We start from the raw sequence: 16,094 nt of genomic DNA on the forward strand, positions 1-16,094 counted from the left end.
ACCCACATGGCGGAGCACAAGTTCTAGAACGCAACCGAGGCCGCGAGCTTTAATACGTCATCGAGTAAAATGGAACACAATATCGATATTTCCGTTCACGGTGGCGCCTCTTCGGTGGCCGTTCGTGTGCCATTTGTTTCGTTCAAGTATGCAGCAGTTAATACATTGTTGACCGGCAATTTTACGCAGCAGCTATCTCATGTCACCAATTCTTATTCCGTAATTAAATATGAAAGTGAAACAATCTAAATAAACTTCGATATACTTTATTTCTATATAATGAATTGAAACGAAACTTTCAATATATCTTTTAGATAACTTTGAATATTTTGCTGTTACAATATTCTATAATTCCTTGCGTTTCAGAAATTGAAATAGCTAATGCAAGTATAAACACGAGTTAACTCGTGAACGGCCAACAAAGCGTTAAGACGGCTGTTTAGCTGATTGCAGAGTTTTTCTGGAAAATGGCGTGAGTGGCAAAATTGGAAGATTTTGTGTCTTTATTGATCTATAGTATGAAATGCAAGCGCAGTTTTTCTTTTTGTAGGTAGCCATTAATAATGCTGGTAATATTGAAAGATGATATTGTTATGGCATAAAAATATGATTCATTGAATGTAACGTTAGGTAAATATTTTTATAAAATCAATTCTTTATATCTATTATTATTTTTTTAGTCTTCTCTCAGGAAAATTTCAAGTACGGCACTTTCAATGTTTTTTATGAATATTCTTTAATTTCGTTACGACATATGAAATGCCAGTTTGTTGTGATAGTTTCTTGTTAATAATTAGACTGCGAATGTTTAGAGAATAATTTATGAATCAATCTATACAAATTGGAATAGGAAAGAATATCTTTGTTTTGTTAGAGGTTTTGCCATACTCTGAACAAGAAAAAATTTTGGTATACTTGTTGTTGCTGGTTTCACGTATTTGTAACGAGTGCGATTTTGTAGGTCTTGTGAAAGGAGTGAAATTATAGTTTTACGCGGATTCTTATTTTTTATATTTAAATGTATAGATCATGAATTTTTATCCAAATTCATTTTTTTCTGGTAAAGTTTTATTAAGAAAATATACTTTTAAGCAGTTCATTTAAGTGAAGTAATATACAAATGTAGTTAATTTATCGGATGAGCGTGTTGTTGAATAAGAATGGTCTACTTTGTCTGTTTGTAACTTACCATTTCCACTTATTTTAAATACCAATGTATCTGCCTCAGAGAAACTTTCAAACTTGATTATCTCATAAATGAAGATCTTATGAGAAAATATTATTATGCAATTTGAATTTATTTTTTCATTTAGATTCGCAATATTCCTGGTCGAACTACAATCAAGAAAACTTCTTGTATAAAACTGAAACCTCAGCATTCGAGTTTATAAGAGATTTACACAAGTAGCATTATTGAACTCGTATTTCTTATAAGTAATCAAAACTTCCCACGGATCAGATTGAAACGATTATTTTCTGATCCATTAAAAAGTGATCTGATCCAAAATGGTTCTTCGAGCTGAATATCCCGCAGGTGTTTCGTTTCTAGGAAGTCGGACGCGCATTCTCGCGTGGAACGGCGACGTTAACGCGCAAAATTGCTTGACCATAACCACGGTACGCTTACTTCTCCATGCCCACGCCTGACCTTGCCATGTTCGAAGGTGTGAAACAACAAAAATCCGACTAGAGTCGGTTTGTATTTGTTCGTGCAATGCGTGCGGACTGTTGACAGCTTAATTTCAATTGAATGGCTATCGACGAGTTGATGCAACATGTTTACTTGCTTCTTCAGTGTATTAAATGCTAGAAATTCATGTATCTTCTGGCAAAAGTTGGTTACAAACGAACTTTTTTCAATAATTAACTGACTGTTTTATGATAATATAAGTTTAATACGTATAATTGTATTTAGAAAGAAAAGAATTTAATGAAACTCAATAGCGTCATCAATTTTTTGTTTTATATTAAGTATGCTATTGATGGAGGAAACTAGAATTATTGCACCATTCACAATTCGAAATTTAAAAAATTCATTTACCTAAATAATACATTTCTAATGATTCTTTTTAATAGTTGCATAGTGCACTTAAGAATCTTCATTCTAACCATTCCTTTTTTTAAATCCACTACAGTTTTAATATTTACAGAATGATTTCAACGTGAAGAACTAAAAAGCAGTAAGAAAATATTGTCTAATGTATTTATTCAGGGTTCTTACAAACCTACGAAGTTTAAACAAAATGTGAACTTTCGAATTACTAAAGTCCTCTTGTAAAATTTCAGGAACGTTAAATTTAAGATCCAAGATCTAAAGGTTACATTAAAAATAATATTTTGCTTAATAATGTTATATATCTTCTAGGTATATTTTCCAAAAACGTATTATGGTTTTCAGATTTTGGACTACTATGGTGATGTAGAGAACACAATCGGGAAAAGGTGGCGATAACCCTTGTCCGAGATCCACGAAACGAGTGAAAAACAAAAATGTTTTCCTTTCTGTGGCGTTTTCGTGTTTCTAAGAAGATTCTTCGTGTTGGTCATTTATAGAGTACAGAGTAAAAAGAAACTGTGTTTCGACTTCGACTCGGTTAGAAACTGTTAGAAACTGTTAAGAGATATTTCGAGATAGAAAACGAAACTGTGAATCGCGATATATCTACAATTAAGTTTCTTGGGTTAGATTTTAGTGTCATTATACACGTGTAAAATACTGAATTATTTACATGTAATTGTTTATTGATCAGTTTATTGACTATGTTGATTAGATAGTTCTTGTATATAAATCTAATTTCTTACTTATTGTTAGTATCCATTTTATATTTATGAAGTATGCAAATTCATGTTACTGAAACAGTGTTTTTATAATTATACATGAAGAACCTTCAACCGTTTCTCACCTTTGTAAGTATGATGTGTAAAGTGGTAGTAAAAGCAATGAAAAAGTACAGGGAACATATCACAGTGAATGAGTAACAAAACGGTGTATAATTGCGAACAATCTTTCAAAAACTCTAGAAATTACATTATTTACACTCCACAGAACTGATTTGAATTGTGAAAATGCTACACACATTTTTTATTTGCAGTAAATAGTTAAAAAGGCAGATTTACAATCATACAGTAATTCTCATCAAATTAATAATCAATAGCCTCATTTAACAACGTTTTTTAAGTATTTTTTAATCTAATGATATTAATCTTTTTTAGTTTAATGATTAATCTAATCATTTGTATAATACCATTATATTTGTTTAGCCCCTATAGATTTAGTTGCAATTCAATTCCTGTTTAAATACTTTTCAGTTTCAGAAATATTCTCGAAAATCATTGCTACCATACGTACCTTAATCTTTTCAATAATATTCCAAATATATCCTCAAACTGAGAACCGCAGAATGGTTTAAACAAACAATTATTTCCGTCCAATTTAGTAATCTATCTACTCGTTTAGAAACGATACAACAAAATATCCAATCAGCGATCGTAAAGTCATCGTCAAAGGACTATTAAATCAACGCTAACCGGTGAAGCGAAAAATGTTTCCGACGACCCATATATGGGTCACAGAACTTGAATTGTGTGGATACAATCCAGTATTCACTGGAACAACTTTTTTTTTCATTCATCGTTGTCAATTTCGAATACAGATTCATCTACAATGCAGCTCCCACGTCTTGACCGATCTCCGCCAAATTAAAAGTGCACAGGCACAAGAGGAATCAACCGCACGGCGTATAGTACAGCTATTGATATTGGCTGAACCGCGCGACGAAGAAAGCAGACGTAACAGAATTCAACGGAGTGAGATGTAACGAATATTGGCGTTAGATCTCGTTTCGCAGCAGCGGTTTTTTATGTTTACATGCCTCCTTCCCCTCAAAACTTGTCGGAGCTCAGCCAAGACGTGAGAGCTGCACTGTAATTTGAAAATATTCTCCAGACTCGCTTCACCGTGTCCAACATATTTACGTGCTCGGGGCAGGCCGGGAGGAAAAAATGGCGACGGCTGTGGCGTCGGCGAGCGCGCGAAACGCGTTATCCACGGTAAAACGCGGATAAATCTGAAATGTGGGTTTGGAGCAAGGAGGTCCTCTGGCCGACGCAGCGCGGCAGTAACGGCGATCCCGTATAAATAATTGATGAGGAGCCACACGTACGCTCGGAGGCTGGTGCTCCGATTTGTAATTGTAATTTCGCGGGATACTTGGCCGGTTAAGCAACGTAATTACGACGCGGGCTCGTTATCGAGCGGATCCTTGCCGGCGACCACTGTCTCAGAGGGATCCCCGAGCTCCTCTCTACACAAAATGTGATTTTCTTTTTATGGCTAGCGAAACGGCGAAGGGGGCGGGGGATGGGACATCGGATGGAAACCGTGACAAGAATCCATCGCACCTGTCGGCTTCGAAAATTAGCTTTCCACGCTGATGTTTCTACACGCTTCGCTGCCTTGGTTGAAAGATAGTAGAGTGGCGGATTCTTTCGGTTTATTGACTCCCGCGAGACGAAACCGCGAATCCATCGAATGTTTACATTATTGGATGGAAGTCGAATCGTTCGACGATTTCTAAGTGACGGAATGATGTAAACTATTTTTCTGGGGTTGATGGCTTTGAGGAACTACCGTAACTTTTGGATTCTATCTTCTTGAATGAAAGGTTTTGGTTTTATGGGTTTGTTGATGTGATTGGTGTCCATTCAGTTTTGAAACTGTTGACTGATGATGTGCATGTGAGACGTAGTATTCAGTTATTTGGAGATTTCTGAATAATCAAATTCAAGGTACTATATGTAGCCTTTTACTTTATAGACTCCACTACGACACTACTTGTAGTATTAAATATTTTAGTGAGCAAAGTTGGAAAAATTCACGTATGATTATTGTATCGACCACACATGCAAATTTTGTCCTAAGAAGGATAATCAAACATCTAAAAAATGTTATATTATAATATTATATTATGATAATGTTATATTATAGTATTTTCTTATTTTCACCAGAAACACTATAAAAATGGCTTGGAGTTACTGGTAGATTACAAAATGGGTTGGAGTGCTGAGGGTTAATAAATTGGAACGAAAGTTTATCAATACTTTAAGTGAGATTGTCTAAGAATCATTATCGTTTCATTTCTGAGTTTAAATCAGAGAAGTAACGGCTTTTTTTGAAACTGTTAAAATGACTCAAGTCTTCCACTTTAAAGAGGCAATGAGTTTTTGAAGGAAGCACTTCCAACATGATCAAGAAATGGAATCTCATCGCGAAAGGAGGACGCCATTCGGATCAATGTCCTTTTTAATGGAATCGAATTCAGAAGCACGGAACCGATGGGTTTGATTTAACCATAGAAAATTAAACCGTTTCGGTAAAAAGCTTTTGGAGCAAAGGAAATTATATATAGTCACTATTATATACAGTTTTTATATTGTTTTGAATAATAATATTGAATTTTGCCCTTCAGTTAATAATTCAGAATCCTTTAATTCTTCAATTCGTATTCATATCAATCTACCTATTCTTATTCATTATAAATTTTACTTTTCAATAATAAGTTATATTATTGTGAAGTAAATTTATATTACAAAATCTTATTAGTTCAATAGCATTATAGCTAAATAAATTGGTATTGCGTATTATAGTTATTATTCTTATTACTATAATTAACTATATTTACTTTATTCAAATTACTTAGGATATAGAAAGTATGTTATAAATATTCTCCTCTCATTAGCTTTTAAGCATTGTAATTACAGTGTAATTACATGAAACAGAATGTACTTATTTTTATTGACTGTTGTCAGTAAAGTTGATTCTACGTCGGAAAATCCGACAGGAGGTTGGAGACAAGGATTAAAGGATACAAGGAATGTGTCATGAAATTTAGGGCAACGTGGGTAGCTGAAAAACGGTAAGAAACGACCCACGCCAGCCTGTTCTGGATATGCAGACGTTTTGCGTGTTATTTATGTATCGAAAGAACGGAGAAAATCTTTTCCTCGTTGCACACCCACGAAAGCCATTCCATAACATTTCCATGAATCTATTGAATCCTAGGCAGGCTAACGTTCTATCGATAACTTATGACCACATCGAACATTGTTATTAGTAATAAACAGACTGAACATCATGCATTTACGATATGTTTGTACTGCCACATTAAATATAACGATAGCGGGGCATTAAGAAAATTTACACCGTTCTCCATAGGTACTTAGTAATATTTAATTCCAAGCTACGGACATAATAATAAATTCCTAGCCTTGTTACAGGAAAAAAGGACTTGTGATTATAAGAAAAGCCGAAATGAGTCAGTGAAATTTCGTATTTTACATTAACCCTAGAACACTAATCTCTCGTTAACATAAAAATCGTATTTATTACCTATGAACTTTAATTTATTATATAACATTACTATGTAGTCTCTAATATATTTATATTTTCTTGTACCATTAGTTGGAAAAATAGCGCTAAAATGATGTTAAAAAGTATTATTGAAAAAAATATATTAATGATCAAAGGTTAATAAGTATCAGAAACAGTAAAAAGTTGTGTTGATATTTGATCAAAGGTAGCTGTACATGATAGTTTAATTAATCATGGAATTAGTCGCAGCCGTGTCACCGCTTATTATGCGACCTGATACTTCCGTTCGCGTTCCGCAACTTCTTATACTTGTCATTTAACCACGTGCTTCCTCTCGAGCGTCGTCCGAAAGGGTTAAGAACAAAGCAGATGATCGCTATCTGCGGGCAGAAGAAGGTGCAGGGACCGTCCGTCGAATGACGGCCCGGAGACGAAGGAAATGACGTCACATTATTATAGTTACGGGTCTTAGTAACTGGTCGCGGTTGACAAGCCAAGCGTCTACTGTACTCTTTCGATCCCTTTTTATATCCTTTTTTCGTTGTACCGCAATGTCCGCTTCATTCTTCCCTCAATGGCTCACCCTTTATGGCTGAATCTTTGTCATTGGAGATTTTACTCTTTCATGATTTGGAAGTTCCGATTGTTCATAACAATCGAGCGAATAGGTTTTTTTAGTAAATACAAGTAAATGATAATTTTACCCAGGATCAGAATTAGCGATTAAAGATTAAAACAATTTGTGCTATATTTTAAATTTTACTTAAGGAAATTACTTAAGAAAGATTATTGATAATGTAATTACTACTATTGGTATGAAATTTAAATTTGAGGAAATATATTTATATCCGTGAATTAAAGTATTTAAAAATTATTTTCAAGAAATGAAGTTTCTTATCAACTAAAGAAATATTCAAACGATTTTTTATTGTTTCTTTTTTGGATGTTAGTTGAGGTAACTCTCTATGCTATTTAATATGTAAACTCATGTTTATAAAATAATTTTATAGAAGTACCTTTTCATAAAATAAATTGTATAGTATAATTATTCAGGTTCGTATTTACAGGAGATATTAAATTTTATATATGAAATGCTTTTTATTTGATGCAATTATTTTAAATTATGTTTTGTTGATGATACACCAGTGAGGTCACTTAAAAAATATAATTAACAAGGTAATAAAAATGATTCATGGTCCACGCACATCGTCGAATAATATACGGCCATGAATCCGTCATTGAAATGTGACGGTAATTAAAAAAGTGACTAAAACTGTATACCTTTCATTCAGTAACATTTCAACTGTTACATTTCTATGTGTCCCAGGCTTTTTAAATAAAATAAATACGAACAGTGCATCTGGAATATACGGAGTTAAAAGGGAGAGACTTTTTTAGGAAATTTTGTATGAAAAATTTTACTTTACATGTATTTCAGCGTCAGTTTTCTGTTAACTGACAGCTTCGTGTAGGATTTCTCTTCGAATTTTGATGTGGATTTAATCGTACGTTTACTAAATAGCTAAATGTAACATTCACTCTTATAAACGAAATCTAACAGAGTATTCATTCCAGCCTTTGGACAGGAGAAACCTTACAACGAGATAAATTTGTTATTTAATGGTTTTGCTTAATTATTAGAAGAAAATTTTTATCAATTTCCTGAACTTCAAAGCAAAACAAATGTACCTCTTAAAAAGCAGTTCGAATTTTTAAAAATTCATAGTCCATGTGTATTGACACAATCACTGTGTGTATTATAAATAAAAATAAAGGCAATAAGGGAGCCATAAATAGAATATGTAATTATTAATATTCTCTTTAATTATATTTTATAACAATTTATTTCTTGCAATAGAAAAAATTATTATTTTGTACATATAATCAAATTATTATTCAATTCAATTCATAAATTCAATTATTACTAACAAGTAATCACTGTATTTAATAAATACTGTAATTAATAACAATCGATAGTACCAATAACATTCTAATAATACTTAATTGTTAGTTTCTTCGTATATCCTTTACAATATTCAAGTAAAACTATTCATCTTTAATATCATGCCAGATATTTCACATTTCCAAGATATCAATAATCACGAAACAAGAAAACTGGGCCTTGCCATTTTGACGGGTGTGGTAGTTCTAGTATTAATCCAATAACATTTCACAAAAGATTTTCTCAAGAACACAGAATTAGTAGTTGGACTATTATCCTGAGCCGCTCAAGTCACTCATAGAATCAGTGAACTGTGTTTGATATGTATATACGTCATCTTAAAGTTTGAAACTATGCTAATTCTTTCAACGATGAATTCATTATTTATTCAGATAAATATGTAATTCTTTTTCTTTTTGCTTTGGTTTTACATTAAAATATACCCTAGGTGCATTCGTCCTGTGTTTGACGAGTACACATTTCATTTTTTCATTTCATTGCACGCGAAACGAGAGATTTTTCAAATTAATTCCACAGTTAACGGGTTAAAGAACGATAACAGATTGTTCACGCAGTGGTTTAGAAATGATCCATGCATTTCGTCGAATATCAAGCAAGTCGCGTCAAGTTTACGGTTTCCCTAAACCACACACGGTCTGACAAATCACCTGTGCGAGAGGTCGAAGACAAGCATGCCCACTTGCGAACATATGGGCCGTGCTCGTCGATTTTGGGTACATCTGTACGTGGGTCGTTAGCTACGTGTACACGAGCCAAGAACAAGATGCCATATATGCGTTCGGTCGGCGCGCGCGAGTACTACCTACGTGGGCCAAAGAAGAAACGCGATACAACACCGCCTTAACCAGCTCGGGCATTTCAAGATTACGGGACTGGCAAGGACTCTCGCGATCGTGCACGCTGTGAATGCAGTTAGGTAATCGTAACTGGTATCTCTACCACAATTCTCCAGTCAATCGATTTTTCGCGATTTTCCTCTAGTCCTCCGTTACATCCTACCCCATTAAACACTCTATATATTCGTAATAACTATTATTATTATTATTATTATTATTATCATCATCATCATCAACATCATTATTATTATTATTATGTAACTGTTTTTAATCACGAGCTTTGTTCACCTTTTTTAGGAACTATTGAACTAAGATCGACTTGATTCCTGTTATTTGAAAAGAGACTAACGAAACGTTAAATTTTAGTATATTTACATAAAAACTTCGGATAGAGTATTCTAAAGTTCAATGTTTCAGATTTTATCCCTTTGCGGTCGAATTCCGCCATAATAGAGACTTCGACCTTTGAAATCTAAATTGGAAGGCTGCAAATGAATAATTTAATTATTCAAATAATGAGATATTGATATGTAGTTTTATTTTTCCTAGTATTTAAGGCTTCGATGCATACCTCGGTTTTTTAATGAAAATAGTTTTCAAAAGTTTAAAAAATTCCCGCCTGGAAAGGGTTAATAGTGTGATCTATGAATCCGAGTAAAAACAATATTATATAAATATAGGCCTACGTACGTTCCATTCACCATTTAAAGGAAAGTACAGAAATACTGTTACAGGTATTATACCGGTTTCACACAAGCGATTATTATGTCACCTGGGAAGCATGAAAAATGCACGACAGCGTACGGATGAGAGAATCCGCTTGCAATATGAAAAAATCACGTAGCTGTTAAATTCCTCTCACTATTATTTTAATACATATAATACTATACCGTGTTTTATATTTACACTATTACAATTTATATTTCTTGTGCTTTATACTCTTAGTATTATATTTATGCTAAATATTTTTTAATATTTAGAATGATTGAATCTGGTCATCATAACATTTTTCTTATCTTGATTGATAGAGCAAATTTTCAAGCATTATTTATTCAATTTTGGTACCCTTTGAAAAAGTTTATTCAACTATGAACCTTCGAAGTAATGGCAAAGCATCTTCGATTAACAATAAGCTGTAAACGTTTATATAAATTTATATTTTTATATATTTATTTTTAAAAATTTGCGAGTAAAGTATATTATTTTTTTGACGGTTCTATTAAATTAAAGATATTAAGAGTTTATTGGATTCCACATTATACATGGATTACGTCCATAATTTAAACCGTATTATTATTATTACGTGAAAAAATAAAGGCTAAACCGAAACTATAATTTTAAAGGGAGCAGAGTAAAATAGATATATCAAAACAGAATTTCTAAATAGGGGTCACGGAACTTATAATTTAATATGTTTTTAGTATACCTACTTTTGTCAATGTATCAAGACTTCCTGGCTACAAGTAAGAAACCGTTTTAATAACATGTACCGCAAAAAGTATATTGATCCAGTGCGACCATCTTCTCTGTTCCTTAAATCACCTGATGTTGCACTGTTATACCGTGTAGATATAAGAAAGTAACAATTGAAACTAGGAAAATAAAGTGCAGTACCTCGTGTGTAGCTGTTATTTTTATTGTAATGTAGTTGAAAGTTTTAGTCGTCTATTGCAAACATAAATATGCGAACCACGATATACTAATAAATGTCATAAAGTTTGGTACATTTATTATCTTATTTTTAAGTGTAATCAAAACTTTAGTAACAGAAGTTAAAATGGAATTAATATGTTCCTAGATCATTTTAGATTCATATATTATGAATATTATAGTTCTATAATTGTGCTTACGTTACACCGCAATTCGAAATATTATTTAATAATAATTTATATCTTAACTTTTTGTTAAATAGTGCTTGTTTTTATTACTTTATAAAACTATTATTTAAGCGTGTAAGGGTATTAGAAATATGATAAACTGTCATTATCATAAAGGATGAAGATAGAAACTGAATAATGGGGAATTACTATTGATAATTCAGTAAGTGGAATTTGTTACATGGTCATGAAATTTGTAACTGAAAGGAAATTTGGAAAGGCAAGGAAAAATGTAATAAGAAAAATTAAATAAAAAAATACATAAAAGATGTAAATGAAAATGCTTAATAAGGGAGATTCAGTGAAATATAGGGCTAGTATTATACCTAATCCAGCTTAGTTATAACTAGGCAACGAGTTTTATGCACCTATAAAACTCAATGACATAAAAAATTTTATTGAAATTTATAAAGTTTTTATATTACCAATGTGATAGTGAAACCCGTAATAAAAGAAATGAATTGATGTATCAACCTGGATTTTCCTAAACTAGCGCATAAACATTAAACATATCTGAAATTTAAAATTATTGTTTATACTATAATATTAACATGGTAATGAAATACATAATGAAAGGAAAAAGTTTCTATTTCAACCTCAGTTTTTCTGAACAAGTTCATAAACATTTGATTTACATGAAAATCCGTAGTATAATTGAAACTTGCTTCAGAGACATACCTGCAGCAATTCGAGACGAGAAGAGGCCTGTGGTGCTGTCATGGTTGATTAAACGCCGATCGTTCTGCGACCACTCGACGGGTGATGCTCCGTATTTCTGAAACAAATTCAACGAATTGAATAAAATCTATAAAATTAATGAAATCGACAAATTCAACGAATTCAATAAAATCAATAAAATTAGCAAATTCAACAAATTTAATCAATTCAAATGGAACATATTATCCATTCAAGTGAAATCATTGAAACAAAGTTAACAAATTCAAATAGAACACATTTTTCATTTAAATAAAACAAATTCAACAGATTCAAATAGGACGTATTTTTCATTGAAATGATACAAATTCTAAAGCAAGAAGAAATAGAATTCCAAAAGATTTCTGTACTTGATTTCGATCGAAGCGCAATTTTATAAATGAATTGGCTATGTTGAAACATCTTGGTAATGACGCTTTTTAAACAGGATTTCTGACATGTACGATAAAGTACCGGTATCTGAACGCCATTACTTTGGATACAGTCTGTTGCGTTCGGGTGCACGCAAATCTGGACACTGAATGCTCGTACGTTCGTTCAGACGAACTTCATTATAAGAATATTTCGTAAGATGAAGTAGAACTAGAATATCTAGGCAATTTTTTTAATAATGCCATAATATCGAAACAAAAACATAATGGGAAAATATTTAAACGTATTTAATAAAGCATTATTACAATTCGGAGTATTCAAACATAAGATTTAATTTGGTTTATATAATGTTGTATAAGAAGAATTAAAAACATTTTTATAACTGGTCAACCATATTTCTAATTTCAGTATCATTTAGAATTATTTGGAAGTTTATGTTAATGTTTTAACACGTGTGTCAACTAACGTTTACACATTGGATCATGCGCGTTCGAGATAAACATTAAAGTTCTTCTAAATTTGTTTGTTCCACAGAAATATGTGCATAAATTTTAATTAGGAACAGTATAGTTGTTGTAAATGAAAAAAAACGCGATAAGAATTTTTTGCTTCTCATAGTGAGAACTATAAAGTTTTATAGTCATCTTTTTAGCACCCTGTATATTCAACCCAGTTCTCGTATTATGTAGAATGTAAGAATAATCTGACTATCTCCAGGGTCAAGTACTTCGAGAATAGGAAGAAGACGAGCAGAAATATGGCTGCATAAACATACATGTATACTGTCTTTGTTTACATTTGCAAGTTGTTATTTTAACGCAAAATTAAGAAATTATTTTTCATTGTCCTTTTAAAAATAAAACAGTTTTCGTAAATCCCTTAAAAAATATAAGTAACATATAAAAATACTGAAAATAATACATTATCTTCATACACTATATCCAACATTTCTAAATTTATAATTGAAATAGTATTTTTTCAACAATTGCAGAAGATACAACAGAAATTTGAAATTAATCATTTTAACCCATTTGGCAGTCCTAATATTAACACAATACTACACTGCGTAAATCAGTACGTTCGGAATGAAACATTTGTACTCCTTTCAGTTAGAATGTATAAAACCTTATTTTCGATTGTTTAGCAACCTGTATATAACCGAGTTCTCTGATTGTATAGCATCTAAACAATGCAATTTGCAATATTCGCTGAATATTCCAATCATTTATGGGGTCAAACACTTGAATGACCCTAGACGAAGAAGGAAAAGAGGAAAACGATCAGAACAAGGAAACGTAATTGCGTCAAAGTTGAATGCGCCCACACGCCGTCGATCCACCCACCGCAGAAAACATTGGATCTCTATCCGGAATAAACGGCCGAAAGAGAAACAACGGTTTGATACCTCTGATCCTTTCGCCCACGAGGCTATCCTTTCTACGTCCTCTGCATCCGTCAATTATAATATTTGGCGGCTACTAAATGCGTCAAAATTCTACGTCGCTATACATAATCGAATCCTCGCCTACTCGGACCACTTTTTTTGTAGTTCTCAAAATGTTTAATATGAATTCAGGCGGTGATGATGCACGAAACGCAAAATAATACTTTTTAGAATCATTCTTTTAAATTAAAGTTTTGTCTGTGTTTTCAACTTATTCAACAATGGACTATTTATTTCTTTAGACAAACATGTAATTCTTCGTTTCCCTTTAGTTTTTCGTTCGAATATGTTATAAGTGTATTTGGGTTGCATTTAACGAGTATACATTTCATTATTTGATTTTATTGCGCGCATGATAAGAGATTTTTGAAACTAAATTTCACGCTTAGCAGATTAACACCAGAACAAACGCAATCGCCATGATGACAGGTTTCTTATTTTTATTCATATTATTATTTATATCTTAAAATCATTAAATATTCGAAACAATTTGAAAAAAGGTTCACTTCAATACTGTAATTAATATATGAAGAAACCCCCCAAAAAGCTGTTATTACAATGTTTATAAGGATTACATATTAATCATAATAAAAGCTCGGATGATCTAGTGTTCAGCAATTCTGATCTCTGTTGAGATTATGATACGTTTAATAAAAAAATAAAGCATACGACAGCACTTGAAAAATGTGATTAAATTATTTAAACACAATTTTTTACTTAATTCGTCGAATTTGTGGGAAGATTTTAGTACTACCATTGCTAATTCATTATTTCTGAAAAATTATGGAAATGGATCGTTAACATTCAATACGTTTAATATTCATTGTAGATTTTTATTACAAAAATCGCTGCTTGTTATAATTCGTTGAACATCGAATTTTAGTAGTAATTTGAAAATAATAGAGCATATGTTATAATTCATAATCAATATTTCGAGAATAATATATCAATAATTTTTATTCATAAAAAGTACGATAAAGTATTTTTATAAAGAAAATATGTACACAGTGATATAATTAAAAGTAATACCTAATACATAGCTATTGAACAACAAATCAAAACTACAATTCGATGTTAGTTTTAACAATGAGTGTTCGAATAAAACAGAAAATGAAGTCATTTAGATTCGGGTGTACGTTGCATCCGTCCTTGACGATGCTCCTTACAGGAAATTATTAACTCGATATCGTTAGTCGTTGCAATAGAGTTTTTAGGCCATCAGCTATCCATGAGTCACGTTCCATGACGTAATCCTGACTGTCTTTTATGGTTAAGAACCGAGTGACACGACTTCTTCACCGCTCGTTTTCAATATTCCTCGAGCGTTGGAAACTCGTTCAAGTCATCAGAGATAGAATTAGAGCTCCTCGAGTCGTTGAGGGTGATAATAGCTCACGTATGCTCAGACAAATAATTTTAAATGCTCCGCGTTTCTGCCTTAGTGTCCATTCATTTTGATAATTAGTTCTGATTATCCTGACAGGAATTGTAAATAAACGAAACCTGAGTGGGTAAATAATTAGAACAGATTAGCTCGGTATCGTTACCACATTGATACAAGATATCACATTGTAATTAAATTTAATTATAATTGTATATAACCATTGACTAACGTTAATAAGCAAAACAGTTCCAATAATTATCTGTCACTCGTATTCACATGTAATCAATTGTAATTAATTTTGCGTATTTCACTTTGTTCTTGCGAAGTAAAAGAATGTATATTTATTCAATTAATGTTTCTCGGGGAGTATATATGTATATTGTAAACAAAAACATTTGTTATTTAGGTAAAAGGTTTCAGGCAGTGAGAAAATAAACTGTTTTTTTTAATTTTCTAAAATAAATATGACAATTTTAATACTGAAAGGAAAATTATATTTTTTTGTATGGGCAACTGGTTTGTTTGTTCCAGAATTACGATAAAATTCTGGCATATTACATTTTTTATATTCGACAAAATTTGGAAATAATATCTTTCAAATTATTAGATGATATTGAATTTTGTAATGATTTAACAATGTACCTATTGTACATACGATGCATATTCAGTAACGTTGAAAAGGCTCAATTATTTATTCACAATTCTACCAAAATAAGGTAGAAAGTATAATTAAGTCTGGTACCCCCCAAAAAAGAAACTATGTACGACAAATAATCGCGTCAATTTAGGGACGTTAGTATGTTAGACATTATTTTCTGAACAAAGAAATTTAATGACTTCACAGGGATTTATGAACTAATTTGGTTTTATACAAACGATTTTAATTATCCCGCCGTTTATCCGTGGACTTTCACATTCTTTCGTGAATATAATTGAAGAATGCATCCGTGAAAGTGAGAATATCATTTCATTGCCAATAGAAATGAGTATAAAATCGTTTTATTTAACTACTTCCAACGAAGTCATTTTAATAGTAGCAGGCAATTAGACTGATTTATTTCCAACTTTTCATCCAAAGTAGAATAACAAGTTTCTTGAGATTCGAAGGGTCTCCTAGACTTGTATCTGTACATG

At 31.9% G+C, this 16,094-nt stretch overlaps 1 protein-coding gene across 1 annotated transcript in view; it reads right to left on the reverse strand.

The window, feature by feature from the left end:
* LOC116426686 (uncharacterized) overlaps positions 1–16,094 on the reverse strand; it is a 59,784-nt gene that overhangs the window by 37,308 nt on the left and 6,382 nt on the right. Inside the window, exon 2 of the mRNA XM_031975986.2 lies at positions 11,725–11,821. Within this exon, the coding sequence (XP_031831846.1) occupies positions 11,725–11,766 (42 nt within the window). The 5' untranslated portion in view covers positions 11,767–11,821. The remainder of the gene's footprint in view (positions 1–11,724; positions 11,822–16,094) is intronic.

Source organism: Nomia melanderi, chromosome 8 (genome assembly GCF_051020985.1).
Source record: "Nomia melanderi isolate GNS246 chromosome 8, iyNomMela1, whole genome shotgun sequence".
Taxonomy (NCBI): Eukaryota; Metazoa; Arthropoda; class Insecta; order Hymenoptera; family Halictidae; genus Nomia; species Nomia melanderi.